This window comes from Bacillus rossius (assembly GCF_032445375.1).
Source record: "Bacillus rossius redtenbacheri isolate Brsri chromosome 4 unlocalized genomic scaffold, Brsri_v3 Brsri_v3_scf4_2, whole genome shotgun sequence".
Taxonomy (NCBI): domain Eukaryota; kingdom Metazoa; phylum Arthropoda; class Insecta; order Phasmatodea; family Bacillidae; genus Bacillus; species Bacillus rossius.
In genome coordinates, this window is record NW_026962011.1 from 27513279 (window position 1) to 27536329 (window position 23051).

At 43.1% G+C, this 23051-nt stretch overlaps 1 protein-coding gene across 1 annotated transcript; it reads left to right on the top strand.

The window, feature by feature from the left end:
- The first annotated feature begins 5017 nt into the window (after nt 1-5017).
- LOC134542402 (uncharacterized) lies at nt 5018-22926 on the top strand. Its single transcript, XM_063386610.1, has 2 exons — nt 5018-6469; nt 10918-22926. Exon 2 carries the CDS (start codon nt 10928-10930, stop codon nt 12083-12085), a length of 1158 nt encoding a protein of 385 aa, XP_063242680.1. The 5' UTR covers nt 5018-6469; nt 10918-10927; the 3' UTR covers nt 12086-22926.
- The last annotated feature ends 125 nt before the right edge of the window (nt 22927-23051 follow it).

Consider the following 23051-nt stretch of genomic DNA (forward strand, 5'->3'; position numbering starts at 1 on the left):
CACACCGACGTTACCACCAGGTGTGGAGCTCGACGACCTGGACGCATACGTGTGGGCAGTCCAGCTGATGGACGCCGACACACAAGAACTCATGCGTCACTGCAGGGAGGCGGAGTGTGAGGGGTACCGGGTAGTGGATGGTCTACTCCAGGCACGACCGAAGGGGACAGACCACCCATGGCGAACTTTTGCACCGTCCACCACACGGCGAGAGGTTTTCGACATGTTCCACGTGAACCGACTAGCGGGACATCCCGGCGCAGACCAGACGCGCCACGACGTACGTGAACGATTATACTGGCCAGGGGTGAACCAGTTTGTACGAGATTGCGTAAGGAGATGCAGGCACTGTCAGCGGCACAAGGCACTACGCACAAGGCACGCCGCACAGATGGGACAGCTCAGCAGGTACTTAGGCAACCCACCGAGCCCTTTCACATAGTCGCCCTTGACCTGATGGGACCGTACCCCCGATCGCTGCGAGGGAAGCGATTCTTACTGGTCGTGACGGATTGCTACACGCATTGGGTAGAGGCGTATTCTCTCACGAACGCCTGTGCCGGCATCATTGCGCGCAGTATGGAGACTGAGTTTTTCCCTAGGTGGGGCTACCCACATGTCCTGTTAACAGACAACGCCACTCAGTTTGTGGGGCGCCGGTGGACACAGCTGGGGAGAAAGTGGCGGGTCATCGTGCACACCACACCTATATACCACCCCCGCAAAAACCCCACGGAGCGACGGAATCAGGAGGTAAAAGTGCAGCTGCGGCTGAGACTCTCGGATGACCACGCCCAGTGGGATGCCCACATCCCCGACATGCTGTATTGCATCCGACGGCGTGTGAATGCTGCAACCGGCGAGACACCGGCCACAATGGTCCAGGGGCGGAACCTCACCCTCCCCGGGGAATACAACGTGCGCCAACAACACCAGATCGAGGCAGATGTAAAGAGTCCCGAAAGGCGCCTGAGGCGGTTGGCCGAGACACACGACGCCGCCCGACGCAACCAGGCGGCTTACCAGGCGCAGCGAACACCCGAGACGACCCGCTCGCCACCTTACTTGAGCCCCGGCCAGCTGGTATACGCCCGACTTCACCCACTCTCTTCCGGCCGTCGCAACTTCTGCGCCGGACTAGCGCCGAAGTGGCTTGGCCCGGTGACAGTAATCAAAGCGGGACCCACGGCAGTTGTGATAAAACTACCATCCGGCCGGGCCGCAAAATACCATTGGGACGACATCAGGGCAATGTGGCAAGGAGGGGAGGAGACGGAGAACGTGACGGACGACGGAGCGGAGGCGCTGCGAGAAGAGGCGGCGGACGTGACAGACGACGGAGTGGCGGAGAACGAGACGGCGCGGCGGGAGGAGACAGAGAACGTGGCGAATGGCGGAGCGGCGGCAGATGTGACGGAGCGGCGGCGCGGCGAGAAGAGGCGGTGGACGGGACGGACGACAGAGCGGCAGAGAACAGGACGGGGCGGCGGGAGAAGACGGAGAACGTGGCAGACGATGGAGCGGCGGAGAACGGGACGGCATGGCGAGAGGAGACGGAGAACGTGGCGGACGACGGATAAGCGGCACAACCGGTCACGTCCACCCCAACGGACACGGACGAGGGTGGATTTAGGGGCTTCCCGGAAGTAGAGGCGGAGCGGGAGACGCCCGCAGCAACGATGACTACCCGGCCGAGACGACTGTTTGAGGATTCCGGGGACATGGTCTTACCTTTCAGGGGATTCCTCAGCGACACGGCCGAAACATCAGACCAACCAGAGCCCCAGCCACTCGTATGGAAACTAGAGGAAGCGGGAAGTAGACCGACGTCACCAGACGAGCCGCTGTGGCCGCTACACTTACCTCTGGCGGACTCTACGTTCAGTGTGACAGTGGAGGAGCCGCCGGAGGACGAGACGGCGCTTAGGGATGATGTAGATCCTGCGTCAGAGACACCGTTCTCGGCACCGCGATACCAACTGCGAACTCACGTGCCCGCGCGGGAACCCAGCTGTTGTGTGATACGGACGTTGAAAGACAGCGCGCACACCAGGAGCGACCACGCCCACCGGGCACGAAAGGAAACGTCGGCATGACAGGCTACTCGAGGGAGGGGGGGGGGGGCAATTGACATCAGCCGGGGCTTCGCCCCATGAGCCTGATCATCCTCCATTCCCTTTCCCACCACCTTTCCTACCCGGCATTTGTATCGTGACGTACGTAGCCGTGTGAGATTCAAACTGCGCGCCATGAACTACAGCAAGAGGGCGATTAGCTGCAGTGCGCCGCACCTCTATATGTATTAATAATTATTGTAACCCTTTTCTTTTCGCCCAAAAATAGTGTCACGACGATTATGTATGTGAGTGCCTTTTGTTTCATTAATTTATGATGTTTTGTAATAAAATACGTGCAAGCACGGACAAGGACGCTCCCTAGCGGGCGATGGAGGAACTAGCATATAACTTGATTTAAACTATTTTCTATCACATAAGTAATAATTACAGATGGTCTGGTCATGGATGTGATGTGCTAATTTTTATAAAGAGTTCAGTGGCGAGGCGTGAGGTTTACATGAGGGGAAGCAACAACTCCGTTCACCCCAAAACATGATTTGGGGAGGGGGGGGGGGTCTGGGGGCCCTCCCCCGAGAAAATATGGATTTCAAGGTACAAAAGGGTGCTATTTAAGTAGTTTTCTTAAATGAACATTTACTATTCCACAGGTAAAAAATTTGCATTTTTTTTTAATTATAAATTATTTTTGAAACATAATAATGTTTGACTTACATTATTCTGATAATAAAATACCTACTCTACATTATTTTTAGACTAAGTGGGAGTGTAGTATCATCGATATCTGGTACAAAATATATAAACAGACAGATGGCAAAATAAGTACATAAAATAAATAGAAGAACCTCATAAAAATGTACTAGAATAGTAAAAATTAAATCTTGGTATTTTTCGTACCAACACAAAAGAAATTATCTTCATACGTGATCAGAAACACTGTTATGCACTGTCTTGGTACTGTACCAAGAAACTGGCACGTCAATCATTCCATTCCGGAAACGCCACAATTTTTTTTTTTTGCCACCTCGCCACCTGCCGTGCTGAATTGTAGCGGACATACCCGAAGCAGTCGGCGGAAGAATTCCACGGTCTGCTTCGGCCATGTTCGCTTCAGTTCGGCAAGAAAGCGTTACCTTTGTAGCTTCTACCACGTATTTTTACAGCCAATCAACTCCTCGAACCTTTGTACCATGCCACCCCCCTTCCGAAAGGAAACTACTGCGGCAGCCTTCCTGCTGAAGGCGGTCCTACCAGCGCTTCTTAACCTAGCAACGCTTCTAAAACAGCATGTTTTGTGTGTCAACGAGTTCTTTTCTTATAGCTCACAGCGCACAGTATTGGGTCCCAAGAAGATAGTGTAAAAAATACATACACCTAACTGCACGAGCCAAAGTAAAATACTATTCTGAATAAAATATTTATTTAAAAAAATACAATGTCTGGAAACTGCCTGGGCAAGCACTGCTTGCCTTGCTTGCCCTGACGAGACGCCACTGAAAGAGTTCATGTTATTTTCAATAATAACCCGGGGCACGTAATAGCTAGGATGTTAACGGTAATTGTGTTCGGCGCGAAGGGTGCCATGTTGCCTGCCGCAAGCCCTTGTCTCAGCCCCAGTCTCCTTCTTCAGCCGGCCGAGAGCGGACGTCTCTCCAGACACCCCGAGGACATCACCGTTGTTTCACCGAGAAGTAGTTCTGTTAAGTAATTTATTCAAATCGTTTTCATTATATCCTCGGGGCCTCTCTCGGTCGGAGAGACTGTTTAATTAAAAATTTCTTTACTCTCCGGAGTTTTTAGTCATCCGTGTAATAAGTAACGGCTTGAGGGGACTACGTGTGTGGTTCGCCTCCTCACCTAATTCGATTCGTGCCTCGGGCGTTTTATAACAGTATCAAGGGAGGATTGTGTAAGGGCGTGTAAGGTGAGTAAATAAAAACCAACTTAATTGAGTCATGTGTCTTTATGTTCGGGGGGGCCACGTGGGTCCTTAACCAGTCAGCGGCGTGTGGGACGCCCTAAGAGCCCACTGCGGTTAATTAGAAGCGTGCCCGACGCTGAGAGCGAGCTCGGTTAGGGACAAGTGTGCATTAAAAATCAGGAGGGCTAATATCTCGCCGCACACGGGCCACGTAACGCCCTGAGTAAGAGTATCGAGCCGGGTCCATGTGCTCACTCATGTGGTGGCACCCACTATTTCCACCAGTAATTTGAACTTTAACACCGGTATGCCCTCACATTGTTTGTCCCAGTAAAACTAGTTATGTTCTTGCTTCACAACTGCGATATGAATGTATAAATAAGATGTTGCATGTAGCAGCTATTAATTTAAGGCTGTTAAGTGGCATGTTTAAATGGGTGTCCACATAATGCCAGGCATGGACCACTCTTACGATTCCATAGATTTGACCAGGACAATGGATAAACTAGAATTCCCGTGTAAACCCCCGGTGTAGAGCACCTCCGTAGACTAGAGGCTCATTGCATTGATAACGCCACTCGCTCAGCGAGGGATGACTCGCTCAGTATGTATATACTCACTCCTAGAGTATCACTAAGAAGTCCTGTTCCGAGTGTCCTAATGTGCCTGAAAAGATTCGCCAAATGCCCTTCAGGAATGGTAAAAATAATAATAATAAGAGTGCCAAATCTCAAAACATCAAATACTGTGAATAACGAACTGGTGTTTAATCAATTGAATAAATAATGAAACATAAATATTTAACCAAAAATTATTTAGAACATGTGGCATTTAACATCACAGTTATTACAATGTATCAGTCTAGAAACATTTAAACAGTACTCCATGATAGAGGGCGCTGGAGGCTTTACTGCAGTCAAGCTGTCTCGCTGTCTCCTGGTGTAGCCGCCCGGTATCTGGCAGTGATAGCAGGGGCGTGCCTAGGGGGGGGGGGGGGGGGACAAGCGGGACCGGACCACCCCCCCCCCCCCCCAGGGCTAAAAATATTTTAATATATAATTCATAAAATGAAAAAAATAAATATTTACTTTTATGAAGTTATGGCCAGTATTTTTAGATAGGCTAAATCAGCAATATTGAACACGATTTTTCAAATTTTTCACGGGGGAGGACCCCCGGACCCCCCGCCTAGCTGGGGGGTATTCCATACCCCCCAGGCCCCCCGGAAAGGCCCTAGCCTTCTGCCTGGACCCCCCCCCCCCTCCACCCAGAGCTAAATCCTGGGCACGCCACTGAGTGATAGACAAGTGTCATCGCAATGGGACATGGTGAGGTTACGACCAGTGCATGGTAGAAGCTACATTGCCTCAGAGTGTGTGTAAGGAACCATTATCAAAATGTATTTTTTATGTTCAAAATATATTATAAAACGTATTTAAATGCTCGTACTTTATGAGTGTATTTGATGAGCTGTTTTGAAGTAGAGTTGTTTAAATTTGGTAATAATATGCTGTGTTTTAATCCCTGCTAGAACATTACATGCAGGCTTTCAGCAGATACACTTAAACAATCCTACAGTCGGTCACCTTCAACAATCGTAACATGGGGTCAAGCGAAACACTCGGGGCGCCGATAGGCTTCCTTGAGCGACAGTTGCGATCTGTCGATCTGTTCGCATCATCAGGAGTTCAGAACACGTACAGAAAACAAGTAGAAATTCTTGTAACCAATGTCGTTTACAGTTTTTGTTCTCGAATGAGAAATTTTTAGGAATAATATATCATAGAAACTCTTATAATTTTGACTAAACACACATATATACATGTGTGTGTGTGTGTGTGTGTATTTTTTGTGTGTGTCTGTTAAACTATCAGAAATGGCAAAATTTTAGACACAAGTAAACCACTGTAATTGTGAAACCATTTTTTAATATTTCAATTTTTAGACAAAGAGTTTTATGAGGCTAGATTTGTATCCTGGCATAAATAATATAAAATCTCATGACCTTATTTTATTTTTCGTATCGTATATACAGTATCTGTGAAGTGTGATAAGTATCAGTGAAAGTGGACAAAAAATGAACAGCCCAGGACTCTGTTCAACTGTTTAATAATTCACGCCAGTTTAAGCACAGCCACAATTTTTCGTTCCTTGCATGCCTATCTACTTCCCAGTATCTCGCCGCTATCCACGGTTTAGTGCTCGGAATACTAAATGGGCTGAATGTTGCGACGCACACAGTGCTGACACACCGCAGCTGTACTTCCATGTTGACTCAACACATGTCTGGTTGACACTGATGCAAACACACTCAGCGCACGCACGTATGATTATAGCTGCAGTCTGGCGTTTTCACTGTAGTTGTTATAGATGCTGCTGAAATGGATTTAATAAAAGTTGTATTTAACATTTGAATTTGGTGTCCAAGAATGTGACCTTGGTCCAACCAAGAGAAGGAGTCAGCTAGGTACAGGTATGACTACTTCACATTATGTGACTGAACTACATAATAGAAGTGCCCTACAATTCTTTGAGAAAATGAGAGCTGTTAAGTACACCCTCTCTGTTTAGGCTCGGCCCTAAATATAAATTTTCGTAATTGCCTCTTTGGGCAACAAGTCCCCCGTGGTTATGGTCATGCGGCCACAATACTCACCGCTGCCGTTTCCTCGTAATATGCTCGAACGGGACCGGCATCATATGTACTCATGAACACATAGGAATGGTTCAAAGCCCACTAAAGGTGTGAATGAGATTAAGACTTAAATTACAAACTTTACCTCCTGCTACCCCTTCTCACCAACCCCCCCCCCCCCCTTCTTCCCCAATCCAAATCATTATTTAACTGCATGTTTTCCATGTAATTTCAGGGTATGAGACATCTTGGTACACTTTTCTTGCTAGGAACCCAAGACTCTTGTGCTCAAGAATCTTTTAGGACCACCATGTACAGGAAAGACTCCATGTTTAAAAGAATTGGATGTATATCTTATTTTAAGAGCATTATTCCTTTTATTTACCAATCCGCTTGTTTGCAAATAAATCAGCACGTGTTCCAACAGTGTGCAAGTTGTCACAGGCAACATGTTAGAATGTGTCTTAGCAGCTGCGGTCCGACCATGGCCTCGTAGGAACATCTGACCTTTGATAAAGGAATATTATTGCATTAACACAGTCCTGGTTCTTCCTTCTGAGTGTTTGTCTAGTGGCGTGGCCATGGCCTCGCAGTGACATCTAACTTTGGATAACTCCGGGATGTCGCATCTCATGGTTTCCTTCTGGTTCGTGAGAGGTTACTGTTGACTTGCTCAGACAGTTGGCATTCCATTATACATCGCGAACGATGCTGGGCGATTATGTCGAACCTATGAAGAACATTTGATTGACTGTTGTACAAGTAAACAAGTAATTTTGTTTGAACACTTCCTTTACTGTTTATTCTCACTATATTAGTCTAGGAATGGGGTTCTGGCAACAGGAGTAAGAATGAGGAGCTGGAGCCGGCGTCAGCCACTTTTATTGTGACATAATGGCGGCCATTTTGGATGACCTTGACCTTTAACATAGTGGCCATATTTTATTTGCTATTTTATTTTCCACCATTTTGGATTCCACTATTTAGATTTTCCTCAATTTTGGTTTTTAGAACATTTCATCATTTTGAATTATGTCATTGTTGCAATTTTTTAATGGTCACCCTCTTGGATTCTAGTCACATTGCAATTTTCGTTGTGGCCACCATCATGATAATACATCATTTTTTACGATTTTTACAGGAGAATTTTTGAAATTATTATTTCACCATATTACTTTTCACTATGGTAGCCATCTACATAATTAGTAGTTTGTAACCTAGAAATTCTGGAAAAAAATTTATATTAATAAACAAAAATTTAATTGTTCTTTAGCCATGATGTCCCGGCAATGGCAAGCATTTAAAAAAAATGGTGATGGATCCTTCTTTCATGGAAGCCACTGGCAGACTGACCACCACTAATGCCAAGACAATATTACATTAGCCAATATGATTTTATGGTTGACGTCTTGTTTTTGTCTAATGGAGGCCGCCATCTTGGATCTGATTTATTGTTTTTGTGTGCTAGAGGGTGCTGCAGCCATATTAGATTCATATTTACTTGCTAGAGTGCAGTAATTATTTACTAACAGACAGTCAACTGTCACAATATCCAGGATTTTAAAATGTGTCCGTCATCTATAAATGCTGTAATTATTGAGCTAGAATGTCAGCAAATATTCCAAAATTCAACAACAAAAAATCTCTAGTAAAATAATGATCGACTCCATTGATTACAGTGCTTGGATCGAAACTCGATGGATAAAATGTTAATTTTAGTTAAAATTTTATTATTTAATAAAAATTACAAAAGTGCCATGTACGAGTAATAAAAGAGCAAATTTACAAATAAATTTATTACATAATTTCTACACTATTACTAGAACAAAAACAAACAAATCACTATAATTTATCAATTTCTTCAGTCTTCTTATAGTACAAAGCAAGTCCTTTACATGTCTTTCAGAGCAGCACCGCATGACAGTTGATTACTACATTTTTTCTCATATCACATAGTTATCAATTTCGTCAAAAGGACAGTGATATATTTCATGATGCCTTGCATGTTTTATGCATTTAAATGCTGCAGATTATAAAGTTTGACTTGGATGAATGTTTAAACAGTCCTTTGCAAAACCAAATGTGCTTTTTCAAATTGCTGTAGTGTTTAAACCAACTACAACATCTGTTGCACTGATATTTATTGCATTCAGTGTTATTATACTAATCGTGTTTATGTAATAACGAATTTTCAAGTTTTTGATGTCACAGTTTGTACAGATGTATGATGGAATATTTTTAATTGCAGCAACCATTATTGATGTAACTGACACTATTGTCATCCATTGTTCTTTTGCTGAAGACACTGCAGACTTAAAATCTTCTGCTTTGCTAATACAGTAGGTGCAACTGTTGAATCTGTTTCCAACAGGATGTGTCTCATTGACACCGCTATCGTCTCCATCGGGATCTTTGGAACTGACAGCAAAATTGCCATCAGGGTCTGCACTGTTGATTGAAAACCTTCCATCCAGGTTGACGTTAATAGTGGTAATGATGCGATCGAACACTGAATAATTCCCAGATAATGGAATAATATGTGATATGAATCAAACAACACGATCCGCACTGCACCACCTTCAAAGGTGGACTGAATCTCTCATCGTCCAGTCTTGTCTTATATACTCGCAGCAACTGCCGTGAGATGCGAGTCGAAACAACAGCCAGTTTAATTTTTACAAACATGTTCCTGCTTACACTTAACTAGCCAAGTGCAAGTATCATAATGTCGATTTAGACTATCTAGCTGTGAAATTAGTTTGCCACATTTGATGCACTGAAACAGTATTCTTTGTGCATTATTCCGACATCCGCCTCTTTCATGCCTGCAAGCATTTGAGGTGGTTGCGAATGACGCACCACAGTATTTGCACTGGCGTGATGAAAGTCCAACATGCAATGAAGTCTCCAAGGTCGCTGGTGAAACATCAGCCTATGGAATAGCACCTGCTGGTTACTCCTCTGCAGCAGTTATCACAGATAACATCGGGATCTGTGCTACCTTCGGCGTCGCTACCATCGAGGTTTCCAATACCATCAGAATCACTGTCGACGATGTCATCAGGTTCTGCACTGCTGATGGTAAACTGATCATAAAGTTAGACACATAAATACCTAATAAATCTCAGGAAATATACTGAAGAGAGTCGATCCATACTGCACCACAGTCAGAGGAGGACTGAGGACTCCATTTTTGGACATCATGTAAATACTCGCAGTGACTAGTATAACACGCGAGTAAAAACAGCAACAATTTTCCATTAATACACAGGTCAAAACAACAGTTACTTAAATTCATTTTCTTAATGTAATAATTTTGTCTACAAATTCAAAATCAACAAATTAGATTCGAACTTTGATAAATTGTTACGTAGCTAAAGGTGCTCCAAGAGCTTAAAAGCTGTAATCGATCAACTCGATCATTATTTTAACTAGTGATTTTTTTTGTTGAATTTTGGGAATGTTCTCCGAATGTCTAGCTTAACAATTACAGATTTCAAATATGGCAGGCAAGACAACTGACTTTTTCCGAATTTCTAGCAAAAAAAATTATGGATTTTCAAGATAGTCGACAAATTGCAATGGCAAAGGTTTTTTAATTAAAAATTATCTGGTTAATTCATGATAGTAATTAAAATGGTCTGACATAACGAAAATTGCATCACTGACATAATTTCAAAATGGCATAATTATGTTTTTTATACTCAATTATGTTAAATAAATTTTATCAAAATTACATATTTTCGAGATGGCAGAAAAAATGTAAATTGCAACATTTCTAGAAAATAAGATGGTGACAGTAACAAAAAATGCAATGATGATGTGTTAATTGAAAATGGCAGAATTGTCTAGAAACGAAGATGGTGGAAACAACATGGCAAAATCAAAGATGTCTTTAAAAAATGGCGAATACAAAATGGCCACTGGTATTTAGGTCAAAGGCCAAGGTCATTCAAGATGGGCGCCGAGACATCACAATCAAAGATGGTAGACACTGGCTCCAATTCCTCACTCCTACTCCTAGTGCTGTAACCTCATTCCTATACTACTGACTATAACTATGTAAGTAGCGGTATCACAAAATACAATCCTCTTCTGCTGTAGTAGACCAGAAATTTTCCTCATATAGCTGTGAGGCCACGGCCGGATAGCAAATTGTTTTGATTTGTTGATCAATTCCAGCTTTAAGTTTGTTTCACACTATCCTGTTTATATTTAAGTGATAATAATAACTTAAGCAAGTATATGATTTTAAAATATACTTTCAAACAATGTAATTTTTTCAGGACCCTAGCCATGACCCCGTGGCGCTTTCTACTAGCCAACTTAATCTTCATGTTAATGATTATTCCTTCAATAGTTGATACCATAACAGGAAGAGAATATATTGTAGACGACATTAAGAATGACAACATCCATCACCTGGTTTCTAAATCAGTGGTGGTGATCAAGCAAAACTTCTTACAAACCACTAAATCAACAGTGTTTGTTGTAAGCGACACTTCAAAAACAGCTGGTAATATAATATCACAGGTACAGTCAGACTGTTCCAGTCCTCTTTACGTCATTGACAACAAACACTCTGGATCACAAGCGAATGGAATAATTCCAGCTGTTGAACATACAGAAACAGAGAGTGTGGGTTTTATCATTATCTCTGATGATGATTCAAATGACTTTTTTCTGGATATGGTATTGCAGCTGTCGCAGACAAAATTCTGGGACTGTCAGTCAAATTTCCTTCTTGTTTTCACTGAAGTTCAGGGAGCAATCGGACATATCGGAGACATTCTGAGGAGATACTGGACACAATACGAGATTCTCAACTGTGTTGCTATGTTCTTGCATGAAGTGAAACCCCAATATCGTGGCAGTCGTCCATTTATTAAGGGACTAACTTTAAATCCTTTTAAAAATGGTGGAATTATTTCTCGAATATCCACTCAGAGAATCAATATTTTTCCTAATAAATTGTACGAAACTAATGGATTTCCCATTAAACTGATAATCAACCCCGTGCGTCCTTTTATTTATGAAGAAAAAAATAATGGTAATGTTGCATACCGAGGAAGTATTTACGAGCTTGTTAGCATATTCTCCAAGCCTTCTAATTTCACTTTAATAAAGTATGGTTTAAAACCTAGTGTTAACTTGTCACAGTGGGCAATACCTCAAACATTTGAAAATGAACCTGATTTTGACATCATTTTTCAACTGCTGACGAATCACAAACAGTTAAAAAGTTCCACTTATCCTGTCCTCCTTAACCGTTTAATTTTCATTGTGCCCAAAGCAGAGCAGATGCCAGCTTGGCTTAATACATTTTTACCCTTTACATTGTCTACATGGATATCATACATAACATTTGTATTGCTTACTACTCTATCATGCAAGATAATTTCATCCTACTGTCGTCATCCTACACGGTTATTTCAAAGCCTGGAAATATATTGAGCGGTAGTGACGGGCATGTTCATTCACAGAAGCAATAGACATTATTTTCGATTTTACATTATGTCCCTCTTGTTATTTAACATGATATTTAATAATGCATACTCGGGTTCTTTGCACAGTTACATTTTGGCACCTCAGTACTACCCTGATATAAACACTGCTAATGACCTTGAAAGGCTTTCTCTGATAACACTGGTACCAACATATGTAGCCAACAATGTGTCATTTGATATGTCTGACCTAATGGATAGTCTTGTTGGCTCGGATGATCGATTTTTACAGTTAGTTTTTAACAACTTTAGATTAGTCAATGATATGGACACTGCAATAAACATGACTTTAGACAAAAGGAGTTATGCTGTGATAACTGCTGACATATATGCTAGATTCCTAGTGAATAAGCAGCAATATATAAAGAATGGACGTCCTTTACTACATATTATGGATCACAGTGTTTATAGTATATATTTTTCATTTCAAATGCGACAAAATTTCCCTTTTAAAAGCCAAATTTCCTTAATAATCCAAAGAATGATTGGGTATGGAATTACAAACAAAGTCTTAAGTGACCTTATTTCAGTTTTGGAACATAACTCTAAAAGAATCAATATTCAAGACGATGCTATTCCGCTAGCTGTTCATCACATACAGTGTGAGTTGTTTTGGTTTCTCGGCGAGTGTATTGGTATTTCTTTGTGAACTTGTTTATAATTATTACTATAAGAGGATGGAAAGCATGATCGAATATATTAATTAAAGTAATTATGCATATTCATTTTAATGCTGACTACCAGTGCTCCCTCTGGTCGTGCACCGCTCCGAACACTAGCCAGGGGTAGGGCAGTGCAACACAGTGCAGTTGCCACCGGGTGTGGACGTGTTTCGCGCACTGCAGGGCCCTCAATTTTCTGCAAGCAATATCCAGTAACAGCCATAGTAAGATTTTATTTAATTGTACTTTAAAGCCCCGCACCAGCAAGACCCCTTTCACATATAAGTCGCGTTAACTAATAAAGAAAATGCAACATTGCGCATTATGTCACGAACTGCATAGTCTCGCTAGAACACATGGATGTTCCAGGCTGTACTGTGATGGACCCGGTTATTTGGCTTTTCAAAGCTTCGCTTGCACTGACCGCAAAGTTTTCCAAAATGTATGCTCACATATTTAGTTAATTAAATATCGAGGACTATCGATACCCATGTGGCATTGTTTGAGTTTCCCGCCAAGACAGCACACCTAATAAGATAGCTACAGGTCACATGCCTTAATGTGCATCATTGTATTCTCTCCAGGACATCTAAGAGTCACCAGTGTAATGTGTCCCAAATCAAGTTATGAATTGGAGTTATATTTCAGCGTATCTTAATGCGCCTGTGTAGTGTCTATCATCGTACTCTTTCCAGCACATCTAAGGGTGCAGCATAATGTGTTCTGTATGAAGTTGATGTCGTCCCAAGTGCTCCTCCGGCTCGCGGAGGCAATTATTGCCCGTTGCTGCTTCAGGCTTGCGTGTGCGCTGGCGCCCGTGCGCGAAAGTGTAACAAAGGTTTTGTTTATGTAATTATGTGAGTGTGTAAATATCTATTTGTGTTGTTGTGTACCTGTAGATGTGTTTCCCGGACGACTAAGTCGCGTCTCCCCGCCTGTGACCATGTGGGCTCCACGCACTCGCTCACGAAAGGAAGAGGGGGGATACATGTGCGCGCGGCAAGGGGGGAGGCCGCTGAGACGTCGCGGAGCGTGGGTGGAGTTAGTCGCCTGAGTGGGATGAGAGAGTGCGGTCGCGAAGTTGTGAGTGAGAGTCGAACGGACACTGTCAGTCGTGTCACCGTTGTCACGTCCCCGTCATTCGCGTCTTCGTCGGTCACGTCACCGTCATTCGCGTTGTCAGTCACATCACCGTCAGTCATGTCACCGTCAGTCACGTCACCGTCAGTCACGTCACCGTCGTTCGCGTCGGCAGTTACGTCACAGTCTTTCGTGTCATCGTCATTCGCGTCACTGTCAGTCGTGTCACTGTCGTGTCACCGCCAGTCAGGCCACTGGTAGTGTCGTGTCGCGCTCAAAGTGCGTGGAGCCGGGCCTCGCCCTGATGGACTGTCACAGATGGGAGCCGTGACAGCCCATGTACAGTGTGTGACGTGTGCAGTAAACACAACTTAATGTCATAAACTCTTTTATTTCACCCGAGTTAGGATAGTTCCCTTGCCACGTGGCACGTACCTTCTCTGCCGGAGCAGCTGGGCAGCGACTCCGAACCACGGGAACGGCCCTAACGTCGACAAAGTAATGTGTTAGGGTAGTTTCTCAGCATATCTCAGTGCCGCTTCTGCAACATGCATCACTGTACTCTTTCCCGCACACCTTAGAGTGTCTAGGAATTTATCCCACGCAGTTTAGCCTATTGGTCAGTGCTGCGACCAGCTGTAGCGCACCCAGTGCAAGCGATCCTACGATGAAGCCATTAAGGAGTCTAGGTGGGTGTCTCAGTCTTTGTTAGAATTGGTACAAGAATAATTCGCTCTTTCTTCTGTAATATCAACTATTGTGATAGAACAATATAGTAAATTCGTCAAAGAAACTGGAATCACGTTATGCAGCACATTCTAGCGGCAGTGCCTGGTCCTATGCCATTAGCGCATATGTGATAAGGGTATTTTGACCATTTGTAATGTACATATTTTGTCCACGTTTTCTGCAGATTGGGTTATTTGTACAGCTGGAAAAGTTCCTTCAATGTTTGATTGCAACAATTACTATGTTGCTAATTGCTCGAAGTCGTTTTTGAAGTTAAATTTTCTTAGGCGCGTTGACGCCGATGTCGTCTGCATGTGACCAAGGAGGGATACACTTTCTTCTACAAAGTTAAATTGTATAAACCTCGAATTGTCAGAAGAATTAGATTAATTAGGTTAAGCAGCTGATGCTTTAAATCAAGCCGAATGGAGGCCAGCCACGAAGCACAAAGAAGAAGATTGAAGAAAACTTATACTATTGTAGCTATTGTCGGTGACAGCATGGAAATGAATGCTCCATGGTGCGCGAACGCGTCCGGCTTCTGTGCCTGGTGAATGATGACTGATCTGGCCCCTAGCGACGCTGTGCGCGGGATCACTGCAGGGGCGTATCCAGGGCCGGGCGACCCGGGCAATCGCCCAGGGGCCCGCGCCTAGTGGGGCCCCGCGTCTGCCCTCACCCGAGACCCTGTCATGTAAGGTGTTCGAAATTAAGTTGTACACCCCTAATGTTTATTAGAACCTCTTTTATATGTATTACCCGCAACATGCAGGGGACGAGTGTCAGATAATCGGGTTGGCAATATCTGTATCACATTACCTGACACTTGCCAGCCGGCGATGCTGATTAGTGTTTGCTTCAGGTTACAGTTATCACAGATACTGTGACAAAAAGGCTTTGCTCTGAGTGTCATTTTCCTCTTATATATCTCTGGGGAAGGGCGGTGAAAGTACATACAGTTGTGCTTTTTTTGTTTTGTTTTATGTTTATATTACTGCTGCCAGTTATCAAAGGAATTGAAAGTATAGGTCGCTATGTATACCCTAAACTTCCTCTCAACCTTCTCAATTTACGTGACTGTAGTCAGCGGCTGATAATTAGTCCTCCCTTCCCTTTTACGATATTAAAAAGTGGAGGGGGTGTGAACGTACGCGTTACAGACAGATTTTGTTATTGCAGTGTCGCCAGATCAGTGGAAATATTAAGTCATGTATCGTGCAGTGCATATTTTGAATCTCTATTCGTTCGTCCTGTTATTTTGATGTAACTAATTTCAATTATATTTATTAATAGGGCTAGTTATTTTTAATTAGACAGTTTCATAATCAAGGCTGAAATGTTTATTTAGTTTCAGTCAGATTAATTTACAATGACCTCTCGTGATCGTGACTTTGGTAGGAAATTTGATCCTGACAGTTCCAAATGGAAAAAAATTGAAAAACGCAAAGAACTTGAAAAAAAAAAAAAGCGGTTCTTTAACAAAATATTTAAAGACTGATAAAATTACTGGAGATAAGGAACAGTTGTGCGTTCAAGATTCAATACCATTAACAGAAGTTAAAGACATAAAAAATACCCAGTAGCCAAAGTGAATCTCCCCTGAAAAACAATGAAGTGTTGTGTTCCGAGTGTATGTCTGCGTCATCTGAACATCTGTGCGTGCGAGATTCAACGATGGCAGAGGAAGAAGTTACTGTCGCTGCAGAGGTAGGACTCAGTAGCCACAGTGATACTCCTTTCGGAAGCAACGAGGTGATGTATCCTGAGTCGACTTCATCATCATCTGCACATGTGCCATTAGAGGATAACGATGCGGACTTCGACATCCGTGAGGAAATCGATACCTTACCTACCAATGTAACTGTGAGTGACCATTTTTTATGGCCTAAACAATTAAGTGTCTTAAAAATAACTAGTATAGTTCAAAACGGTCCCGTGAGGGTATACAATAAATCTTACCCCAAAAATGAAAGTGGTCGACATTTTACAGACACACATTAGGCTAAATAAAAACACTTATAAATGGTGAAGAGCAAGATAGGCGATGGTTAGTTTATTCCGAGTCAAAAGATGCTGTTTACTGTTTTGCATGTCGTTTATTCTCTCTAAGACCTAATCCCAACAGTGCCCTTGGATCTAATGAATGTATGAGTGATTGGAAGCATCTATCCGAGGTGCTCAAGTCTCACGAAAAGAGCGAGTGTCACAAAGAATGCATGGTAAAATGGCTTAGTTTAAAAAACGGCCTTTCTTGTGAAAAAACCTATTGATTCACAAACCCAGGCCCAGATTCGAGCTGAACAACAACGCTGGAGAGACATTTTATAAAGGCTATTAGCCATCGTACAGTTTTTGGCTACTCATAACTTGGCTTTCAGAGGGCATGAAGAGAGGTTGTCCAATTCGAATAACAGTGAAAATTTTTTGGATTTGGTTAATTTGATTGCACGATTTGACCCAACATTGCGAGAGCACTTGCACAAAACTATAAACAAGACAGTTGCCAGAAACCATTACCTGAGTAAAACTATTCAGATTGAATTTATCGACATGATGGCCAATCATGTTAGAGCTAAAATAATAGATAAAGTATTAAAGAATAAGTACTTTGCAATCATTTTGGACTGCACTCGAGATATAGCTCGGATTGAACAAATGTCAATAATTCGAAGAATAACAAACCAAGACACTGCAGAAATTGAGGAAAATTTTGTAGAATTTGTTGCTGTAGAAAAAACTACTGGTGAAAAGCTGGCCAGTAGATGTATTTGGTTCGTATGGGGACAGGGGAGAGGGGATCGGGGATCCGATCCAGACACCTTAAGGCTTCGCTTCATCACCCATGTTGGATTACGTCACTTCCTTCGACCATGCACACACGAAAAAGTGTCCCGTTATGTTCATCAGCCATGTACGCACGAAAAAATGTCCCGTTACAGTAGTTGGAAATAGGGGGTTCAAGAACAGGCGCAGGAGCCAGGATCCGACCTTAACCTTGGACCTTGACCTTGAAATTTGACCTTGACCTTTAACATTGACCTTGAACCTAGACCTTAGACCTTGACCTTGAAATTTGACCTTGACCTTTAACATTGACCTTGACCTTGAAATTTGGCCCTGACATTGAAATTCGACCCTGACCTTAAGCCTTGCGACTCTCGATGTTGCCAGCCTCTTGGATGACGTCATCTAATCCATGCCAATCTATGCTAATCAGTATGCCAATCTATGCCAATTCGTATGCCAATCTATGCTAATCCATGCCAATCTATGCTAATCCGTATGCCAATCTATGCTAATACATCCGCCATTTGGTTTTCTAGAAAAAAAACCTACGCATCGAACACCCCACTCCTCTACATTACGAATAAACCATCTAGCATCCCGCACCTCTGTTACAATGACATCGTCATCAAACATCCCACTCATCACTGTTACAATTTTTCGTTACACTGCATTCTTTAAAATAATTTATTATCAAAAAAAAATATATATATATATACCATCGTCTGCCAGAGGCAGCCATCTTATATAGTGGAGACCACCATCTTGATTTCAGCTGATGGTATCATCAAGTGTAGGTTTTTAAAGTACGCTAGTGTATGTAAGGTCGAGTTCCTATCCCGTACCAGCATTATTATGACCCTTATAGTCAAAAATCCACAAAATCCACAATCATTTTGCTGTTGTAACCACCATGTTTTCTTATAGGTTTTAACTAAAATATATGTTATCAATACCATCGTTGTGGATGCGATAGTTAAAGTAATGATAATTTAAAAAAAACCTTTATTACTACATCTTAGCAGACCAGAAATTTTTTCAGAGACCTAACTCACAAGTAATATTCTCTTCTCATGTTTGCATACTCGTATTTAAAAAGCTGCATGGAAGCAGATATTTTTATTGTCTGCGTATAATTACATTTTACCATTCTCTAAGACATTTATAAGTATCAGAACATAAACTGAAACAGAAACTATACAACAAAAATAAACTATACACCAAAAAATTGAAACTTTACAACAAAATGAAAACTATAAAACAAAAAATGGAAACTATACAACGAATAGAAACAGAAACCAAACTACCAAACTATTTAAAAAAAAAAACTATTTACAGAAAAAAAAAATTATTCGTCACCTCCGATATAGCCGTGGGGGACCGTGCGGATGCCGTCTTCACAGATTAATCGTTTGTCATCCTCCCATGTTATGGCTAGCTTATTGCTGTATTCGCTATACAGTACATGCTTTCTCGACCGTATGGCTCTAACACCTACCCTCCTTGTGCGATGGTCTTGCAGGGCATCCAGGTAATCACCGAATGTGATGTGGTTTTTGACCACACAACGCTGGATGCCCTTAGCCTTCTTCTCGACCTTGCCACCGCACCTGTATGCATAGAGTTTGGCCCGCAGACTGACAAACTCGCTCATTACTTCTCCCCCACATTCATCTTTGAATTTGCCAACAACTTTCTTGTTGATGGGGGAGAAGCATGGGTGGTCAGGAGGGTAGCAGCTGGTGTCGAATTCAGACATGAACTTAGGGTCGGCTCTTAGATCATGGTAGAAGTCCTGTGTCTGAATCTCATACACAAAGCTGTCTGTATCCATATATGCCAGATGAATATTTTCCTGGTATTTCGGTTTCATATTATTATAGTGGAAGTCGTACATGAGTGTTTTTGATAGATCAAGTACTGCGAGTCCGGCATAGATCGGCTTTTCGAAAACGATGGTCTCATGGTTCAGGTGGACAAGACTCAAGTTTGGCTCATACATCGTGCGGTCCTTGAAGGACGGACGGCACACCAACTTCTTAAATCTCTTCTCAGAACACACCAACTCCATTTTGAGCCTCCGCCTCTTGTTTTCCATCAGTTTGCCAAATGTCGAGTTCACAGCGAGCTTGAAGAACTCCTTCTCGAACTCGTTGGCTGCTGCTTTGCGCTTGTTGGTGTTCAGCCGAATATAGGGCTCCAACCATGCCGACTGCTCAAACTGAAGAACTTTATGTATACTTATGATTTTTAGACCATGCGATACTGCTTGTTGTAGGTTTTTGTAGTGAACGATGTAGTGCTCTTTATTTTCCAGCGTTGTCATCAGCTTTGATTGCTTTGAGCCGGGCGGACACTGATTTACGGGAAGAAATGGCAGGTCTTTGTGACTTTCGTGGAGTTCGAGAGGGTACTCCACATCACACTCGATAATGTAGCCTGTGGGTGAATTTTCCGGAATAGACATGACATCAATTGATGTGTCTGTCCATTGGAAATGACGAATGTGGAGCGGCAGAGACATCGCCCACCCGTACAAGTTGTTTGCATCAACGTACTCCAGGAATGTGGATGGCTTGGAAGCATCATGTGTTTCTGGTACGTATGCGTTATTGGCTACGCAATGACGTTTAATGCTTTGCGCTACACCACCACGAATACCAGCCTCCACAAACATATACATGTCATAATCTGTGAGTAGCTCTAGCTGTACACCTGTGGTTCGAAGCATCGCGTCGAAAGCGAACCCAGGACAAGAAATGTAGTGAGACGGATCTAAACTATATGTTTCCAAGCAAAGACTGCGGAAATTCTCGAATACGTCCGCCAAAATCAGAACATCCGTCTTCAGGTACAAGTCAGCGTACTCCCCTAAGGTAGCACACTGAAACTTGTCCCAGACATTTTGTGTGTGAGCGTAATCCGCCTCGGAAATACCAGAATCAGTCAGAATATTAAAGAACTCATCGATGGATGGAAGACTAGTATCGTCTAGTCGAGCAAAAGAATCAACGAAGTCGTAGGGGAAGACTCCCTTGCGGGTAACCAACTCCAACTCATCAGGAGCGAAAAACTCAGCAGTACTTATAAACTTGTCTGCAGGCAAGAACTCGGCGAGCGAAGCAAGACCCCGACTCATAAAACGGAACGTATCGACAAACTGAATGCTGAACTTATCATGTAACTTTTTGGAAAAAGTTATCAGCTTCTCCTCTGAATTCGGAATGATGAAGATGTCTTTACTATCATACCCCAACTTCCTGATAATGAAGTTCTGGTCGTATGCCAGGTTGTGGAAGAACACAATCAACTTTTTTGGTCTGCGCCTGAGAAGGTTGCAGTCATTACATGCAGACCCAATAAATTCACCGGTGAAGTGATTGTGGTCACGAACTTTCTTTACAGCCCCTCCAAACTTTCCCCCACAGTAGCAACAACACCTTGCTTGCAGAAAAGCAGTGTTCTGTGCATGTGTGAGCGGAGTCACAGGAACAGACGTAGAAAAGATTTTCTCGACATCCTGACCGATTTTGACAATGCGAGAAATGAATTTATCTTCTGCATCACACCCCCTGTATACTTCAGGCTGTGAAGGAAGTGAAGAAGTGAGGTGTGCAGGAATGACTGTATTATCTGCTTTCACGTAAATGCAGTAGCTGTATGCCTTATGCTTTTGGTACTGCAGCGTACATGACTCATCAGGATTCGGGTGACACGTATGGATTTTCTCCAGAATAGCTTCAAAGTCGCAATATACCACGATGGGCATCTTATCAGCATGATGGAAGTTTTTGAACTTCAGAACAGGAGGCAAGCCATTTTGATCGAGCGATGGCATTTCCATCCTAACAGCAGCATGCTGTTTGCAGAACTCACTGTGTTTTGCCAAACACTGAAGACCAGTGAGCCCACTAACCCTTTCCCGATCATCATAATGCTTGAAGCATCTTTTACAGACATGAATAGCATCATGATGTGAAGTGATTTGGGACCGAACCAGGGCAGAAAAATTAGTGATGTAGGTGAAATGGGACGAATTGTCATTAACCAAGAGCAGAAGATCGAAATGATGTTCTTTTTCTTCAGGAGCGACTCGTGCAGGTACGATGTTCTGGTTCTCATCGATACTGTAGAGGTTGATTGAGACTCCAGGGTTCTGTTTTTCGAACAGAGGTATTTGCCGGATTGTAGTAGGAAACTCGATGTTGTTGAAGTTGAATTTCTCTTCCAAGTCATGGTAACGCTGGTTCACACGTTCAGGATGCTCACCTTCCACATACTTGACCAGGATCGCCCACTTAAAGCACACGTGGTCTTCAAGATTTTGCGGATTTATCACTGCGTATTTGTCTTTGATGCATGTAGGTAATTCGATGTAGGAGCTTGCACGGAGTGGATCGAGCTTGTTTATTCGTAGTTGAAGTCGCTTAACGGCCGACAAAGTCCATCCGGACCCCTTTCCCAAGTAGTCTTCCTCCTCCTTGCAGATCTTAGAGATGGACTCGGTAACTACCTCCTCCACCTCATGAACTGCGTAGAGGGGAACATTCATGGTTTTGAAGGCCCTCATGTCTTCACTGGCATCCGTAGGTTTTTCGTAGTCGCACTCGAGCACGATATTGAATTTGAGAGGTCCGTTCTCTTCAATCTCCTCCACAAGTTGGTTTATTATTTTGTTCTTGATGGAGTCCATGTACGTACAAATGTCCTTGGCAGAACTTGACGTATTAACAGCAATGTAAGTCTTCAAATTACCCTTGAATCCTACTTCAGCGGTGATGAAGCCATGGGTATTGGCCAAACCCGCGCCGGTCACCACCTTTGTTCGGCTGGTCGATGGTTTAGGCAGTACTGCTGGCATAACTGCTGCCATCCTCTGCTTCTTTGTCGGAGGCGGAGCAGACCCCTTGCACACCTTGATGTGGGCTTTCAATTTGTCAGCCCTGACGAACTCCTTGGCACAGTTGTCACAGGTATGTGCTATGCGGTTAGGGTTGAGACCACAAGCAGACTTCTCATGACGTCTAGCAAAATCAGCACGAGCGAAGACCTTATAGCAGAAACTGCACCGCATGCCTGATGTCGTGGCAACTCCAGCACATGTTGACAGGTGCTGCTGCATCTTGTCGCTGCGTGCGACCATCTTGCCACACAGATGACACTGCTGGAAGTCACGCTGCATGTTGTCAGCACACTGACGTTCGTGACGGTAGCGGTTGTTGCCTGCCGTGAAGGTAGCAGGGCAGAAACGACATTTCTGCACGGTAGATGCCATCACAGCAATTGGTAGTCCGGTCTCAACGTACAGAACACGCGAAGGAAGCTCGACGTACGGAGAACTATAACAGAAGAATTAAGAATACAATGTAGCTAGCCATTACACGAAAACAAACATAACCTCAAAACTCTAGCCCTCAGGCTAACTAACCCAAACTGTTAGCAATGCTACTAAATAAAAAAGTTGCAAACATAACCTCAAAACTCTAGCCCTCAAGCTTACTAACCTAAACTCTTAGCAATGTTACTAAATATAAAAGATGTAAAAATAACCTCAAAACTCTAGCCCTCAAGCTTACTAACCTAAACTGTTAGCAATGTAACTAAATAAAAGAATTGCAAACATAACATCAAAACTCTAGACCTCACAGCTTACTAACCGAA

Coding starts and splice junctions, on each gene's coding strand:
- LOC134542402 (XM_063386610.1), top strand. CDS start 10,928: ATGACCCCGTGGCGCTTTCTACTAGCCAACTTAATCTTCATGTTAATG.